The 18,278-nt window shown below is 44.9% G+C and overlaps 1 protein-coding gene across 2 annotated transcripts; it reads right to left on the reverse strand.

Annotated features, from left to right (window-relative positions):
- Positions 1-1,258: 1,258 nt before the first annotated feature.
- On the reverse strand, positions 1,259-16,877 carry LOC117385680 (acyl-coenzyme A thioesterase 11-like). 2 transcript variants are annotated; one of them, XM_033982987.2, is made up of 17 exons: positions 16,835-16,877; positions 15,886-16,101; positions 14,373-14,442; positions 13,106-13,166; positions 12,315-12,419; positions 10,973-11,108; positions 10,136-10,224; positions 9,835-9,896; positions 8,870-8,989; positions 8,306-8,444; positions 7,493-7,548; positions 7,356-7,422; positions 4,602-4,685; positions 4,163-4,296; positions 3,029-3,196; positions 2,838-2,964; positions 1,259-1,797 (listed from the first exon to the last, which is right to left on the reverse strand). In XM_033982987.2, the coding sequence occupies exons 2-17, from the start codon at positions 16,085-16,087 to the stop codon at positions 1,561-1,563; spliced, it is 1,857 nt and encodes a 618-aa protein (XP_033838878.1). In that variant the 5' UTR covers positions 16,088-16,101; positions 16,835-16,877; the 3' UTR covers positions 1,259-1,560. The 2 variants fall into 2 exon arrangements, with proteins under 2 accessions (XP_033838878.1, XP_055084520.1); XM_055228545.1 differs by lacking the exons at positions 13,106-13,166; positions 14,373-14,442; positions 15,886-16,101; positions 16,835-16,877 and adding an exon at positions 12,918-13,031.
- Between the last annotated feature and the right edge of the window lie 1,401 nt (positions 16,878-18,278).

Raw genomic sequence — 18,278 nt, forward strand, 5'->3', positions numbered from 1 at the left:
GAATGATCATCACTGACACCTGTGCCAGGGCCTGCAATCAAATCAAAAAATCAAAAATACAAAATCAAAATTTAAATGAATGTCGGGGCAAATCTATCACCAGAAAGATCAGATTAAGCTGAAAAAAACAAAACAATATTTGGGCAGTTAATGCAAGGTTCCTCTGGAGATCGTTTGTTTACATCACAGACAGAGCCACCACAGCGCCACCTGGCAAATAAGAAGCAAATTGCAATGCTGAAATTTTTGTCGTACAAACAAACAAACAAAATTGTCTTTTTCTGGATAAAAATCTCTGTTGCTTTATTAAAAATTTTCTTTAACAAAAATGAAACAAAAATATTTCACATATTTCATTTTACAAATCATGAAAAGCTTTAGTACTTTCACCAATCACAAGATTAAAAATAAGACATTTGATCAATACACATCTATCAGAAGTACCTCAGGTTATGACACATTAAACCACCTCAGTACCAAACACTTTAACCATAAAATCTCCAGTTAAAGATCTGTTTGTGCGTTAAACTCTAAGGGTCATGAGTGTTTTATATAAACATGACAGAAAGAAAAAAACAAATGAGACAAACAGCGACAAATAAAAAACATTTAAAATTCATATAAAAGTGTTTTTGACATAGAAGAGACACGATGACTCCCACAGTAAAAACATCAGCTCCATCATCGTCTTAAAGGACCAGCTCCTCCAGCCGTACCCATCAACACAGTTATATGATTTCCCAGAATGCCTAGTGTGTGCTCTTCTACTAATATTTGAATCTGATTGGTCGAAGCGTCACAGCAAAACAAGCCGATAAATCAAACTTTAGTTTAATCTAGTTGAGAGAAAAGCACTTTCTCTCCACAAAAGCACAAAGTGTTTCACTCTGCACATTTACAACAAACAAAATAGTATTTAACTAAAACAGGCTGTTGATGTTTGTCTAAGTCTGTCCAAGTCTGTCCAAGTTTGTCCAAGTTTGCCTGTTGGAGTCGCCATGTTTGTTTTGGTTCATTTGGACGCTTCACCTTTGCGTACGACTGTGTCCGTGGTGCGATCTGGAGCCATGGTTCAGTTGCTGTGGTGCATTCAGGTGTGTTCAGTTGCTGCGGTGCGTTCAGGTGCTGTGGTGCGTTCAGGTGCGTTCAGTTGCTGCAGTGTGTTCAGTTGCTGCGGTGTGTTCAGTTGCTGCGGTGTGTTCAGGTGCGTTCAGGTGCTGCGGTGCGTTCAGGTGTGTTCAGTTGCTGCGGTGTGTTCAGGTGTGTTCAGGTGCTGCGGTGCGTTCAGGTGCTGCGGTGCGTTCAGGTGCGTTCAGGTGTGTTCAGTTGCTGCGGTGTGTTCAGATGCTGCGGTGCGTTCAGTTGCTGCGGTGCGTTCAGTTGCTGCGGTGCGTTCAGTTGCTGCGGTGTGTTCAGGTGTGTTCAGGTGCTGCGGTGCGTTCAGGTGTGTTCAGTTGCTGCGGTGCGTTCAGGTATGTTCAGGTGTGTTCAGCTGCTGCGGTGCGTTCAGTTGCTGCGGTGCGTTCAGTTGCTGCGGTGTGTTCAGGTGCGTTCAGGCGCTCACAGCTGGGTGCGTATGACTGCGGCTGTGAGGCGTTCAGTGTCGCTCTCGGAGGATTGGCTCTCGCTGCTCACGGCTCTCTGCAGACTCAGGTCCTGGGGCGTCGGGAGCCGGTGGTGAGTGAGGTACTGGCGGCAGGAGCAGAAGGTGTGGTAGAAGGAGGAGGAGAGCCCAGCCATGTCTGTGGAGATGTAAGGCAGCAGCAGCTCCGCCGACGCCTGGTTATAATATGAGACCTGGGGAAGAAGGACGTGCAGCCTGTTACAGTAAATATGTGTAAAACCTCACGAGTGCCCGTGTACAGAGGTCTGTGTACTGTGTACTCTTCAAGTACATTTCAATACTTCAATACTGTGTACATCTGAGTTATTTTCACACTGCTACAAGTCGACTGTGTGAACACGACACTTACGTTCTGCATCAAACAGTCGGTCCAAGAGCGCGTCAAAAACACGCGGCGTTGGAGCGGCTCACCTCCGCACCACCTGTTGTTGTTGTTGTTTACCAGAGCCTTGTTGTGTTGTTGTTGTTGTCGCTTACCAGAGCCTTGTTGTGTTGTTGTTGTCGTGTTGTTGTTTACCAGAGCCTTGTTGTGTTGTTGTCGTGTTGTTGTCGTTTACCAGAGCCTTGTTGTGTTGTTGTTGTCATGTTGTGTTATTGTTGTCATGTTGTTGTGTTGTTGTCATGTTGTTGTCATGTTGTTGTGTTGTTGTTGTCGTGTTGTTGTCATGTTGTTGTGTTGTTGTTGTTGTCGTGTTGTTGTTTACCAGAGCCTTGTCGTGTTGTTGTTGTGTTGTTGTTGTCGTGTTGTGTTGTTGTCGTGTTGTTGTTTACCAGAGCCTTGTCGTGTTGTTGTTGTGTTGTTGTTGTGTTGTTGTTGTTGTTTACCAGAGCCTTGTCATGTTGTTGTTGTCGTGTTGTTGTTGTCGTGTTGTTGTTGTCGTGTTGTTGTTGTTTACCAGAGCCTTGTCGTGTTGTTGTTGTGTTGTTGTTGTCGTGTTGTGTTGTTGTTGTCGTGTTGTCGTTGTTTACCAGAGCCTTGTTGTGTTGTTGTTTACCAGAGCCTTGTCGTGTTGTTGTTGTGTTGTTGTCGTGTTGTTGTTTACCAGAGCCTTGTCATGTTGTTGTGTTGTTGTTGTCGTGTTGTTGTTGTTGTCATGTTGTCGTGTTGTTGTTGTTTACCAGAGCCTTGTCGTGTTGTTGTTGTTTACCAGAGCCTTGTTGTGTTGTTGTTGTCATGTTGTTGTGTTGTTGTTGTCGTGTTGTTGTTGTTTACCAGAGCCTTGTCGGGGGGCGTGTCCAGGATGGTGAATCCCGCACAGAGCACCTCTCCTCGGGTGAGGCCCTGGGTCGGGGGGTGCGTGGGCAGAGTCACAGAGCGCAGGGCGATGACGTACGGGTCACTGAGGAGGAACAGAACATTCACACTCATGTTCCTGGAGGGACAGATAATGTGGTGACACTGACCCGCTGGCACAGGGCTTCCTCTTTGAGGCCAGAAGAATAAAGTCCTGCAGCACGCCCTCTCCTCCAGGGGGCGACGTAGAGGAGCCCACAGCCCCCGCTCTCACCGGGGGAGTGACCACACGGTACAGAGAGTTATCAGCGTCGACGCGGCGGATCAGCTCGCACTCCCTGCGGCGCCGGACACACGTAAACACAAGTGGAGCTTTAGGTCACGATCTCAAAGTGTTTCCTCAAAAACACCTGGAGTTTCATTCACACATGTTTGAGTCACTCTTTATTATTAGTCTGTAACATCTACAAAGCTCAGAATGCTCTGTTACACTTTGTGATGTCATCAAGTGGTAGTTTTGAAGTTTTCTCCTTCTACCTTTAGTTTTTAAACATTGGCTCCATAAACTTATATAACATGATAAACATGAACCAGGTCACACGTCTGTATGTGACACACACGTCTGTATGTGACACACACGTCTGTATGTGACACACACGTCTGTATGTGACACACACGTCTCAGATTAAACCACAAGATTCCACACTGTTTGACCCACTGTTGCAGATGATGTCATTAATGTTCCCTGGCGGTGTGATGCTAGCTGTAGGCACTACTCTGTCTGAAGCTCTACTAGACTTTAATCTGATCTTTTTTGTATAATCTGACCAGAAAGTGCTGTTTTAGTTTGAACTACAACAGGTGAGCTGATCTGTGCTGTTAAACAAGTGTCTCTCACATAAAATTACAGCCAAAAGCTAGCATTAGCATTAGCATTAGCATTAGCCAACATCAGTTTCTCAGTGAGTCACTTTCACCTTTTTGTGTAAAATCAAACTCCTGGACAGGACCACGAGCTCAGACTGACCACAGGCTCCTGAACATGAGCTGTTTAAAAACATTTTGTATTTTTCCTTCAGTTTTCTGATGATCTTAACATTTCTGACACTGTTTGCTCATGTGTGGATTGTGTCTCCACGGTAACTACTGAATATTCCACCATAGACATAAATGTAGAACCCCCCGGCCTGATGTCACTGCACATATTGTGTCAGTGTTGTAGTTTCATTATTATTGTTTGTGTGAATATTTGTGACGATGTAAAGAGACGAGCTCGGGTCTCACCTCTGACCTGTCTCACTCACTTGTAGTGGGGGTCCCAGAGGTGCCTGGTGCTGAGCTCGGACAACAGACTAAAGGCCCTGGGAGCCGGAACATCCACCTCCGACTCCACCCTGAAGCTCAGCATGGAGGGATGCTCCACCGTGAACAACCGCACCTGACGCACAACAGGAGAGAAAAGACTCACACGACAGAAACGAAGCTTCACTGGATCTGTTTAAGAATCATGTGTCTGTTTCACAAGTAGAAGACACACAGACGAGTACACACACACATACGCACACACACATATACACACACACGCACACCCCGACACCCCTACACACACACACATATAACACACATGGAACTAAATTCTGTTGTCTAAATAATAAATGTTTTTTTTATCATCGTGGTATCAGTATCAGTATCAGTATCGAGTATCGACTCCAGTTTGAATGTTCCGTCCGTCGTGAGTCAGACCTGGTCTTTTTCTGAGCTCAGGTTCCAGTTGTTTTGTGCCGCCAACATCTTCAGAGCAGAGACGTTATTGTAGCTCAAATAAACCTGCGACAAAACGAGACAGATGTGAGAGGAAGTATTAAGTGTGTGTATAACTTTATTATATTATTATATTATTATTATTATTATTATTATTATTATTATTATTATTATTATTATTATTATATTATTAAGATAAACACAAACAAAACACTGATTTTAAAATGGAGGCAACAACCGCAAAAAGTGAAGAACATGATGAGTTTTTATTTTTGTCCTGTGTAAAAAAAATCATTTGTGGAACAGAAAAGTAGCAAAAAACACAGTATCCTGTTCTCTGTGTGTGTAAACCCTGTGTGTATAGACCCTGTGTGTATAAACCCTGTGTGTATAAACCCTGTGTGTATAGACCCTGTGTGTATAGACCCTGTGTGTATAGACCCTGTGTGTATAGACCCTGTGTTCTCTGTGTGTATAAACCCTGTGTGTGTATAAACCCTGTGTGTATAGACCCTGTGTGTATAAACCCTGTGTGTATAGACCCTGTGTTCTCTGTGTGTATAAACCCTCTGTGTGTATAAACCCTGTGTGTATAAACCCTGTGTGTGTATAAACCCTGTGTGTATAAACCCTGTGTGTGTATAAACCCTGTGCTCTGTGTGTATAAACCCTGTGTGTGTATAAACCCTGTGCTCTGTGTGTATAAACCCTGTGTGTGTATAAACCCTGTGTGTGTATAAACCCTGTGTGTGTATAAACCCTGTGTGTGTATAAACCCTGTGTGTATAGACCCTGTGTGCTCTGTGTGTATAAACCCTGTGCTCTGTGTGTATAAACCCTGTGTGTATAAACCCTGTGTGTGTATAAACCCTCTGTGTGTATAAACCCTGTGTGTATAAACCCTGTGTGTGTATAAACCCTGTGTGTGTATAAACCCTGTGTGTGTATAAACCCTGTGTGTGTATAAACCCTGTGTGTGTATAAACCCTGTGTGTGTATAAACCCTGTGTGTATAAACCCTGTGTGTGTATAAACCCTCTGTGTGTATAAACCCTGTGTGTATAAACCCTGTGTGTGTATAAACCCTGTGTGTGTATAAACCCTGTGTGTATAAACCCTGTGTGTGTATAAACCCTGTGTGTGTATAAACCCTGTGTGTATAAACCCTGTGTGTGTATAAACCCTGTGCTCTCCTCTTTGTTGGTCCGTTGTCTTTGTCGTTTCCATTTTAGACTTTTGTGTTTGATCATTTAAAACACAGACCATGGACAGAGACTCAGGAGACTCATCGTGTCTTTTCCAGTTCGGTCCGAGCAGCAGAGGTCAGGCTGCTGACCAGAGGCCCAGTGGAAACACAGGCACGGGGAGAATGCACAGTCTAGGACCCTGTTGCTGTGAGGTGAGAGTGCTAATGACACAGTGCAGCCCAAAGGTTAAACAAACTAATGCCTTTAGACTGAAAGATTCAACTGGACTCTCAATCTCCAGTGAATAAATAACCACTGACCTTTGCCCCTCGGCCGCTCTGTCGTTATCAGACGTCGGGTTAGATCTGTCACTCATTTAATCACAACTTTATGACTTCAGCCTCAGCTCTAAAGTTTAAAACCGTGAACAGTGTCATGAACAATCAGGTCACGTGAGTTTTACATCTGAGTCTGGCTCAGTCAAACCGTTTTATGAAAAGTTATTGTGAGACGAGTGTTTCATGTCATTTGGACAGTGAAAAAATGTAAAGTGAGAATGAAAAAAGTGACATGATCTGAAGGATCTGAAGGATCTGAAGGTCCTAAAGCCTCAGACTGAGCAGGTCCAGGTCTGACTCCAGTGTGGGCGGGTGCAGGTGTGGCGTAGGTGTTATAAGTCACATCTGAGGAGAAGTCACACCCCGACAAACTATATGTGAAATGATTCAAATCTATAAAGTCACATGTTGGTTCTTGTCACAGTGACAGTCGTGCGAGGGGCTCTACACTTGGACCAGTATCTACTCCTCCTGAACCACTCAACATTTAAAATATCAACATTACACTCATTTAAAGACAAAACACTGAACGCTTCATCTTCCTCTGGAGTTGGTGGATTTGTTCAGAATCGACATCGAGGATGAAGAATTCAATGGATTTATTGATTTGAAGTGAGATCCAGAGTAAACTTGTTGTTTTTTCTGCTTTATTTACCTGATTAACTGTTAATATCTTACGTTAACAAACCAGACACGTGTTCAGTTCTGTCTGTGCTTCATGGAGCTGAATAAATATAAATGTGTTACGTTAGTGTTAGCATTAGCATTAGCGTTAGCATTAGCGTTAGTGTGATGTACTGATATTCAGCCTGTTGGTCCACATTTTATCATTATTATTAGAACTTGATTTAAAGATAAAATGTCTGTTCTTGGTCTTGGATTTTGAAAAAATTAATTTCCCCAAAAATGTGACTTATAGTCCAGTGCGACTTATATATATTTTTTTCTTCCTTATTCTGCAGTTTTCGGCTGGTGCGACTTATACTCCCGAGCAACGTATAGTCCGGAAATTACAGTATATTGTGTCTCGCGAACGATTATTTTCGACCCTTTTTATCACGATAAACAATACAACTGTTTACTGTCCCATCCCTACATCCACCATGATTTTGTAACTTGCTAATTCTACAAATGACTGAAAATCATGAAGCGTCCCCCTGTCCTGATTCGTCGCCCAGGGCAGTACATGTGTATGAAGTGTGAGGTGTGACCTGGTTGGTGGGGTCCCAGGGCACAGACAGGGGCACCTCCGCCTGCTGACGGGAGATGATGTATTTTCTAAAACACAGGAGAGAACAGTCCTTTATGTCCTTTATATTTTATAAGTCCCACAAACTGAACACTGTACCTGTCCAGACGGATCTTCTTGCGAGCAATGGCCTCCTCAAAACGCCTCCGCCCCTCCTGAGGGAACAGCACAGGTGGAACAGCAGAGATAGAACAGAGCAGGTAGAACAGCACAGGAGGAACACCAGAGATAGAACAGAGCAGGAGGAACAGCACAGGTGGAACAGCACGGGTGGAACAGCACGGGTGGAACAGAGCAGGAGGAACAGCATAGGTGGAACAGCACAGGAGGAACAGCACAGGTGAAACAGCACAGGTGGAACAGCACGGGTGGAACAGCACAGGTGAAACAGCACAGGTGGAACAGCAGAGATAGAACAGAGCAGGAGGAACAGCACAGGTGGAACAGCACGGGTGGAACAGCACAGGAGGAACACAGGTGGAACAGCACAGGTGGAACAGCACAGGTGGAACAGCACAGGAGGAACAGCACAGGAGGAACACAGGTGGAACATAGGTGGAACAGCACGGGTGGAACAGCACAGGAGGAACACAGGTGGAACATAGGTGGAACAGCACGGGTGGAACAGCACAGTCATGTAAATGAGATGTCACTTATCTATTTCTACCTTAAGTGAGTTGTTTTGTATGTCGCTGTGTTATTAGCATTTATAGGTGCAAAGTGTTAGCATCAAGGTGAAGTTACTGATGCCCATGAACGTCTCGTCGTCTCCTGTTCGCACCAGTTTGTGTTTTTGTGTTTTTGTGACCTGCCTGTGCACTGGGGCGTGACAGTGATGTGAATTCAGTTGTTTAACGCACTCCCTGCTCCCTGTGCACGTAAACGCACTGACAGAGCAACGAGCAGACTCACCACAGGCTCCGGCCGTATCCGTGGTAACAGGCGAGGTTTCCCATCCGTATCCAGGACCTCGAAGATCATGAAGGCGGAGTTTATGTGTCGGTTAGGCCCCTCCTCCTGGTAGGCCTCAGCGCGGACCCCCACCTCCATACTGCAGGGGCACGTGTGAGCGTCAGTGATGGGACTTTTGGCTCCTTTGCGGGATCCGAATCTTTTGGATCCATTCATGTCAAAGAGCCGTTCAAACAATTGACTCTTTTAAATTTAATTATTTGACTGAAGCCAACGTGAGAACCAATCACAGATGAGAGGATGAAAATGCAAAGTAACTGGAAAACTGGTTGCATCCGGATCTCATTCTTTTAAAAAATGAGATCCAGACCCAACCATTCACGTTAAGGAGCCGTTCAAAAGAGCCGTTCACTGATAAGCGTGTGTATGAGGCGGTGTGTGTGCGTGTGTGTGTGTGTATGAGGCAGTGTGTGTGCATGGGGGTGTGTCGGGGTGTGTCTGTGTGTGTATGAGGCAGTATGTGTGTGTATGAGGCAGTATGTGTGTGTCTGTGTGTGTGTGTACCTGTTCTTAAAGGCGTTGTTGACGATGGCCCTCAGCAGCAGACGGTCTCCCACCTGTGACGGGCCCCGGAACTTAAACATGTCAATCCCGCGGAGAGTGGGGTGAGCCTGGCACAGACGACTGCCACACGCACACAAAACACACACAAAACACACACAAAACACACACAAAACACACACAAACACACACAAAACACACACACAGAGCCATCACACACATTATGGTTTTATTAACAGGTAAGTCCCTCTGTTATAAACAGCTCTAAGGAAAGTGTGTAACTTGTACTGTATGATATTATAATATTATAATAAGCACATCTAAACATTTACACTGTAAATAGAGACATTGTAAATGGCCATGCTTCATAAGGGACAGCTGCTGTATTTATTTGAGTTGATATATTGTGCTTTTACTGCATGTCACTGTAAACATCATCTAAACAAAAATGCCGCGCTGCGAGTCGCCATAATCACTGTATCCACTTATCGCTCAGTAAATGAAATCTGGAACTATAGATGTTGGAGCTCAGTATTTATCATTTATTTTGATTGTAAACGATCATATTTGAGCTGTAAGCAACTCACTTTTATGGGTAATTATTGGTTCATTTTATTTCTGTGCTGAGCTCAGGACTCTTAATGATACTATTTTAAATGGTTTTACTGAGATTATCCTGCTTAATTTTAATTGTATCAGTGACATGAAGTAGTTTCAATATTATCATTTATATTTATTTGTAGCGATATATCGTGCTTCAAACTGTTACGGAGATGAGGCAACAGGCTGTGGCACCTCAGAGCTGCAGATCACACAAAATGTCTACTTTAAAATGAAGCGTACGTCTGTGGGTGTGTCTGTGGGCGTGTCTGAGTGTCTGTGGGCGTGTCTGAGTGTCTGTGGGCGTGTCTGAGTGTCTGTGGGCGTGTCTGAGTGTCTGTGGGCGTGTCCGAGGGTGTGTCTTATACCTGGCTGCTATAGTGGCCACATTAACCATCCAGGCCATGATCTGTCCCCCAAATGTGTTCACCTGAGAACACAACAACAACAACACAACACACAAACCTCAGTACACACACCACCAGGCAGAGGTTTGGGCACACAGAGGACACAGAGAGGACACAGAGAGGACACAGAGAGGAGACACAGAGAGGACACAGAGAGGACACAGAGAGGACACACAGAGAGGACACAGAGGACACAGAGAGGACACACAGAGGACACACAGAGGACACACAGAGAGGACACAGAGACACACAGAGGACAGACCTGGTGGTTCGCGTGAGGAGGCAGCACCAGCTCCACACTCTCCACTCTGGTCTTCACAGCAGACACAGCCTTCTCCTGCACATCCACACCTGCAGAACACACAAACACACAGGTAGAACACACAAACACACAGGTAGAAAACACAAACACACAGGTAGAAAACACGAACACACAGGCAGAACACACTAACACACAGGCAGAACACACAAACACATAGATAGAAAACACAAACACACAGGTAGAACACACTAACACACAAGTAGAACACACAAACACACAGGTAGAACACACTAACACACAAGTAGAACACACAAACACATAGGTAGAAAACACAAACACACAGGTAGAACACACTAACACACAAGTAGAACACACAAACACACAAGTAGAACACACAAACACACAGGTAGAACACACTAACACACAGGTAGAACACACTAACACACAGGTAGAACACACAAACACACAGGTAGAACACACAAACACACAGGCAGAACACACAAACACATAGATAGAAAACACAAACACACGGGTAGAACACACAAACACACGGGTAGAAAACACAAACACACAGGCAGAAAACACAAACACACAGGTAGAACACATAAACACACAGGTAGAACACACAAACACACGGGTAGAACACACAAACACACGGGTAGAACACACAAACACACAGGTAGAACACACAAACACAGGTAGAACACACAAACACAGGTAGAACACGCAAACACAGGTAGAACACACAAACACACAAGCACTCAGAGATACTCAGAGTTGTGTTTGTTTCACACATGTTTGAGTCTGTTTTTAGTATTCGTTTTTTAAGAGTCTGACCCGGTTCGACGACCCGACTGGCGAGCAGGTCTCTGATGATGTCATCGTGGAGCATCCTGACCCTTCGCCTCTCGGCCGCCAGACTGTACTCCAGGTGTTCACTGTGGGAGTGAGGGGCCAGCGGCTTCAGCATCACCTGCCCCGAGACGAGAGTGACACTAAAACTAGTATCAAAACTCAAAAAGTCACACTGACCGAACAGAAATGAATCTTTTGAAAGGAAATCTGTCCTCAAAATGGCGCCGTGTAACAGGAAGATGAAACCCATGAATAAGAGCGCATGGTGGTATAAAAAGACTATTATTTAATGTTGAAAACTACTGTCTATAAACACAATATAAACCCCAATATAAATATTTAAGACCAAAATGACGAGTCTGAAGCAGCAGGTACAGAGAGAGGACACAGTTTTGCAATGTAAAGTGAATTGGAGCCAGAGTCGATGGAGCAGGAAGTGCGCACATGATCCCTTCCTGTTTGGAGCGCGACAGCTAGCAGGTTAGCTATGTCCATTTATATAAACAGTCTATGTCGATGACCCATGCTCTTAAAAACTAGAGGCACTGCTCTGTCTGAGGCTGTTACTCAAATTAAACTTTTATCTGAGCTTTAATGTAACACAATCAGACTAGAAAGAGCTGACTTGGTTGGAAGCACAACAGGTGAACTTACTTTGTGCTGTTAAACAAGTCCCTCTCAAATCACATTACATTCACAAGCTAGCGTTAGCATTAGCATTAGCCAACTGTTTTTAAGTTGTTCACTCTGACTTTTTTGTGTAAAATGAAACTGGACCATGAGCTCGGACTGATCACAGGCTCCTGAACATGAGCTCTTTAAATCAATTTTGGATTTTTTCTTGAGTTTTTAGACGGTCTAAAAAAATATCCCGCAGTGTTTGCTAAAGTGAGCATTGTGTCACCATGGAAACTGCTGAACATTCCTCCACAGACCAGTCAAAATTTTCTCTCATTCAATGTTTTTTTCCCTCCATTTTTACTACTTTCTGTCCATTTTTTTGACTGTAGTGCACATGAAGAACCGCCCCAGCGTGACATCACACGAGGAGTAAACACGAGGAGTAAACACGAGGAGTAAACACGATGAGTAAACACGAGGAGTAAACACGAGAAGTAAACACGAGGAGTAAACACGAGGAGTAAACACGTGGAGTAAACACGAGGAGTTAACACGAGGAGTAAACACGAGGAGTAAACACGTGGAGTAAACACGATGAGTAAACACGAGGAGTAAACACGAGGAGTAAACACGATGAGTAAACACGTGGAGTAAACACGAGGAGTAAACACGAGGAGTAAACACGAGGAGTCTGAGGAGGCACCTTCTTTCCCGCTTTAGTGCGCTGTGTGACAAAGGTGGCGTAGGCGTGGCAGACTCTCCAGTGACGGCCCAGGAACAGGTCCTCACAGCTCACGTGGACGTCCACCTGCACAAACACATCTGAGTTAGCTTAGCTTTAGCTTTAGCTTTATTTATTTTCACTTGGCAAATACAGAATAAGACACTTATACACAGTGATGAGTTAAATGTGCCCAGTACAGATACACTGAGGCCAATAATCAGGAAGTGCCCCAGAGCATGCTAATTGCTGTTAGCTTTACCATGACAGCTCTGGTCTCTGAAAGTTGTGAAAAGCACTCATAAACTCATCATGGTGAATAATCAGGATGCTCTGAGTGCATAAGAAAAGTGAGGAAGAACTTTGGACCATCGCAAACCATTTGAAATGAACTAGTTCAGTTCAGAACCTTTAATGTTTAGAACTAACACTCTGCACTTTAAGGAGTAACTGTAAAAACACGAGGTCCCAACACGAGGTCCCAAGACACGCTTGTCCTGTGAGATCCACATGTGATATCTGAGCTGTAATAAGTGCACTAGAACATGTCTCACCTCCATGCTGGTGTTAAAGGATCTGTCTCACCTCCATGCTGGTGTTGAAGGCTCTGTCTCACCTCCATGCTGTCTTACCTCCATGCTGGTGTTGAAGGCTCTGTCTCACCTCCATGCTGTCTTACCTCCATGCTGGTGTTGAAGGCTCTGTCTCACCTCCATGCTGTCTTACCTCCATGCTGGTGTTGAAGGCTCTGTCTCACCTCCATGCTGTCTTACCTCCATGCTGGTGTTGAAGGCTCTGTTGACTCTGGCCCTGATGTTCACCACTTGTCCGACGCTGCACACAGGAGACAGGAGGCATGAGACAGGAGGCATGAGACAGGAGACAGGAGACAGGAGCCATGAGACAGGAGGCATGAGACAGGAGGCATGAGACAGGAGGCATGAGACAGGAGACAGGAGGCATGAGACAGGAGACAGGATCACAGATGGTCTAACGAGCTTTGAACAAATATTAACTTTAAACAAATACAATTGATGTATAAGTTTGATAAAACAAGAAAAACAGAGTAAAATCTGGACCAAATCTGGTCCAAAAGACAAAATAATCCTGTGATGTGTGAACTCCTGAGTCCACTAAACCAGGACTAAACCAGGACTAAACCAGGACTAAACCAGGACTAAACCAGGACTAAACCAGGACTAAACCAGGACTAAACCAGGACTTGCTTCACTGTCTTTTTCTGATGACTTAGTTTGTTTTTCTTGTTTTCTTCAGACTCTGTTTTATCTCCTCAGACTCAGACCCAGGTCCTGCCTCTGTCTAAACCCTGTTTATTTATGACCTGTCTGTCTATCTGTCTGTCTGTCTGTCTGTCTATCTGTCTGTCTGTCTGTCTGTCTGCAGCTGCACAGACACAAAATGGAGGCTCATGTTTTGATGCTGTGGCTCAAACATAAACATAAATATTAAAGTCTTGTCCTGTAGTTTAATGAGCAAATATCCTCAAACATGTAAAAGTCTGAAATGATACGACTCTGCAGTTTGATGTGGTACTGCACACACACACACACACACACACACCCCACACACCACACACACACCACACACCCACACTGCACACACCACACACACACTGCACACACCACACACACACACCCCCACACACTGCACGCACACCACACACACACACCCACACACACCCACACCCACACTGCACACACCACACACACACTGCACACACCACACACACACTGCACACACCACACACACACACCCCCACACACCACACACACACCCCCACACACTGCACGCACACCACACACACACACCCACACACACCCACACACACCCCACACACTGCACACACACCACACACACACACCCACACCCACACACCACACACACACTGCACACACCACACACACACACCCCCACACACCACACACACACCCCCACACACTGCACGCACACCACACACACACACCCACACTGCACACACCACACACACTGCACACACCACACACACACTCACTGTGATACCTGATTGTGTGCTCAAAGTAGATGTCGTCCATGGAGGCAGTGACACAGGGACTCCCAGCATGCCGTTCAGCTGAGAGCAAAACAAACTCAAGTGAATGTGAATGTAGTTTATTCAAGTCAGATTTACACAAGTGAAATGTCTCTGCACACACACACTCTACACACACTACACACTCTACACACTCTACTACACTCTACACACACTACACACTCTACACACACTACACACTCTACACACTCTACTACACTCTACACACTCTACACACACTACACACTCTACACACTCTACACACTCTACACACACTACACACACTACACACTCTACACACTCTACACACTCTACACACTCTACACACTCTACACACTCTACACACTCTACACACTCTACACACTCTACACACACTACACACACTACACACTCTACACACTCTACACACTCTACACACTCTACACACTCTACACACTCTACACACTCTACACACACTACACACACTACACACTCTACACACTCTACACACTCTACACACTCTACACACACTACACACTCTACACACTCTACACACTCTACACACTCTACACACACTACACACTCTACACACTCTACACACACTACACACACTACACACACTACACACTCTACACACTCTACACACACTACACACACTACACACACTACACACTCTACACACTCTACACACTCTACACACTCTACACACTCTACACACTCTACACACACTACACACACTACACACTCTACACACTCTACACACTCTACACACTCTACACACTCTACACACTCTACACACACTACACACTCTACACACTCTACACACTCTACACACACTACACACACTACACACTCTACACACTCTACACACTCTACACACTCTACACACTCTACACACACTACACACTCTACACACTCTACACACTCTACACACACTACACACACTACACACACTACACACTCTACACACTCTACACACTCTACACACACTACACACACTACACACACTACACACTCTACACACTCTACACACACTACACACTCTACACACACTACACACACTACACACACTACACACACTACACACTCTACACACTCTTTTGTCCACAGTTTGTCGGGTGTGACTTCTCCTCAGATGTGACTTATATGTGAAATGATTCAAATCTATAAAGTCACATGTTGGTTCTTGTCACAGTGACAGTCGTGCGAGGGGCTCTAGACTTGGACCAGTATCTACTCCTCCTGAACCACTCAACATTTAAAATATCAACATTACACTCATTTAAAAGACAAAGACAAACACTGAACGCTTCATCTTCCTCTGGAGTTGGTGGATTTGTTCAGAATCGACATCGAGGATGAAGAATTCAGTGGATTTATTGATTTGGAGTGAGATCCAGAGTAAACTTGTTGTTTTTTCTGCTTTATTTATCTGATTAACTGTTATATATATATATATATATATATATATATATATATACACACACACACGTATATCGTTCTTACCAGACAGACAGGCCGTAGAGTCCATCCACTTGAGCAGTTGTCCCACACTCAGCTCTTGTCTGGGGTTACTGTGACAGGGCATCACAATCTGACTCATCCTCACCACTGTGGGGTTCTGACTGCTCTCCTCTTCCTCCTCTTCCTCCTCTTCCTCCTCCTCTTCCTCCACGTCTCTGTTCACTTCTATTAAACGCACACTCATGTCTGCGGATAAATCTGCCCCAGGGATGTCGAGATTATTCAGTTAATCGTAATCGTAATCGTGACTATGCAGGTCACAGTATAACATATAAAGTAGAGACGTAAGAGCAAGACAGTAAAAGTAAAAAGTACACACTGTAAAAACTTTAAGTACAGTACAGATACCAGTCAGTATATATAGAGTGAATATTTATAGTTTGTATATGCAGAGTGTGTATATAGTCTGTGCATACAGTCATATATATATATATATATATATATATATATATATATATATATATATATATATATATATATATATATATATAGAGAGAGAGAGAGAGAGAGAGAGAGAGAGAGAGAGAGAGAGAGAGAGAGAGAGAGAGAGAGAGAGAGAGAGAGAGAGAGAGAGAGAGTATATACATATATACATGGTGTGTATATATATATATATATATATATATATACATAGTCTTTTTATATATTGTGTTTATAGATGCTCCTGAGGACATAAAGACATGACACATTTTGAAAATACGTTTCAAGAACTACAGATTTATATCGTCGCTAAAAAGTTAAATAATTCCTGGTGAATCCGTTTTAAAAGATCAATATTTTTGTTTTTTTACGGCAGTTTAAACTCTGATGCCGTAAAGTGACGCGCTGTGAACGTTTCCTCACAAACTCTTAAAAACTACACTTAAACTACACTTCAGCTCAAACACAAACCTTTGCTAAAGTTCTAAAAGCATCAAACATAAAAACAAACCTGAGACAGCAGCGGCGGGTCTGAGAACAGCAGGAATGTTTCGTAATGTAAAGAGTCAAATACAACTTCCGGTTTGAGACTTTCACGATAAAAGCCTCGACACTTTGAGACTTTCACGATAAAAGCCTCTTCACTTGTGCAGTTTGTAAATGTTTGAGTTTATTGTTATTTTAATAGATCCATGATTATTGTGAATAGTTTTCAAAAATAGATGAATCAAGATGTAAATGTTTATAATGTTTAGGTTTGGGAAAAATGAAATTTTGAGTAAAATTTTGTCTGGTTTTGTTTATCCAAAAGATTTTCCATTTTGACAGTTTTCTGTATTTTGAATAATAGTGAGAACGAGCCCTAATATATAACATCATTATTATGATTATTATGATTATGATTAATTATTATTATTATTCCCCTCCCCGAACCGCCACCTTAACGTGGTGGAGGGGTTTGAGCACCCGAATGATCCTGGGAGCTATGTTGTCGGGGGCTTCATGCCCCTGGTAGGGTCACCCATGGCAAACAGGTCCTGGGAGACGGGTCTGACTAAGAGCGGTTCAGAAGCCTCACATGAAGAAGAAAAGAACAAGGCCAGTTACGTCGCCCGGACTGGCGTTACCGGGGCCCCACCCTGGAGCCAGGCCTGGGGTGGGTGCTCGGCAGCGAGCGCCTGGTGGCCGGGCCTTTCCCCACGGGGCCCGGTCGGGCCCAGCCCGAAGAAACGACGTGGGGCCGTCCTCCCGTGGACCCACCACCTGCGGGAGGAGCCATGAGGGGCGGGTGCGGAGAGATCCGGGTAGCAGTCGAAGGCGGGGACCTCGACGACCGGATCTCCGGACATGGAGACTAGCTCTGGGGACATGGAATGTCACCTCGCTGGGGGGGAAGGAGCCTGAGCTTGTGCGGGAGGTGGAGCGTTACCGGCTAGATATAGTCGGCCTCACCTCCACGCACAGCTTGGGCTCTGGAACCCATCTTCTTGAGAGGGGTTGGACTCTCCATTTCTCTGGCGTTGCCCGCGGGGAGCGGCGGCGAGCTGGTGTGGGCTTGCTCATTGCCCCACAGCTCAGCCGCTGCGTGTTGGGGTTCACTCCGGTGAACGAGAGGGTCGCGTCCCTGCGCCTTCGGGTCGGGGACAGGTCTCTCACTGTTGTGTCGGCCTACGGGCCAAACAGCAGTGCAGAGTACCCGGCCTTCTTGGAGTCCCTGGGAGGGGTACTAGACAGTGCACCAACCGGGGACTCCGTTGTTCTCCTGGGGGACTTCAACGCCCATGTGGGTAACGACAGTGACACTTGGAGGGGCGTGATTGGGAGGAACGGCCTCCCCGATCTGAACCCGAGCGGTGTTTTGTTATTGGACTTGTCCATAACAAACACCATGTTCGAGCACAAGGGTGTCCATCGGTGCACATGGCACCAGGACACTCTAGGTCGGAGGTCGATGA

Source organism: Periophthalmus magnuspinnatus, chromosome 17 (genome assembly GCF_009829125.3).
Source record: "Periophthalmus magnuspinnatus isolate fPerMag1 chromosome 17, fPerMag1.2.pri, whole genome shotgun sequence".
Lineage (NCBI taxonomy): Eukaryota > Metazoa > Chordata > Actinopteri > Gobiiformes > Gobiidae > Periophthalmus > Periophthalmus magnuspinnatus.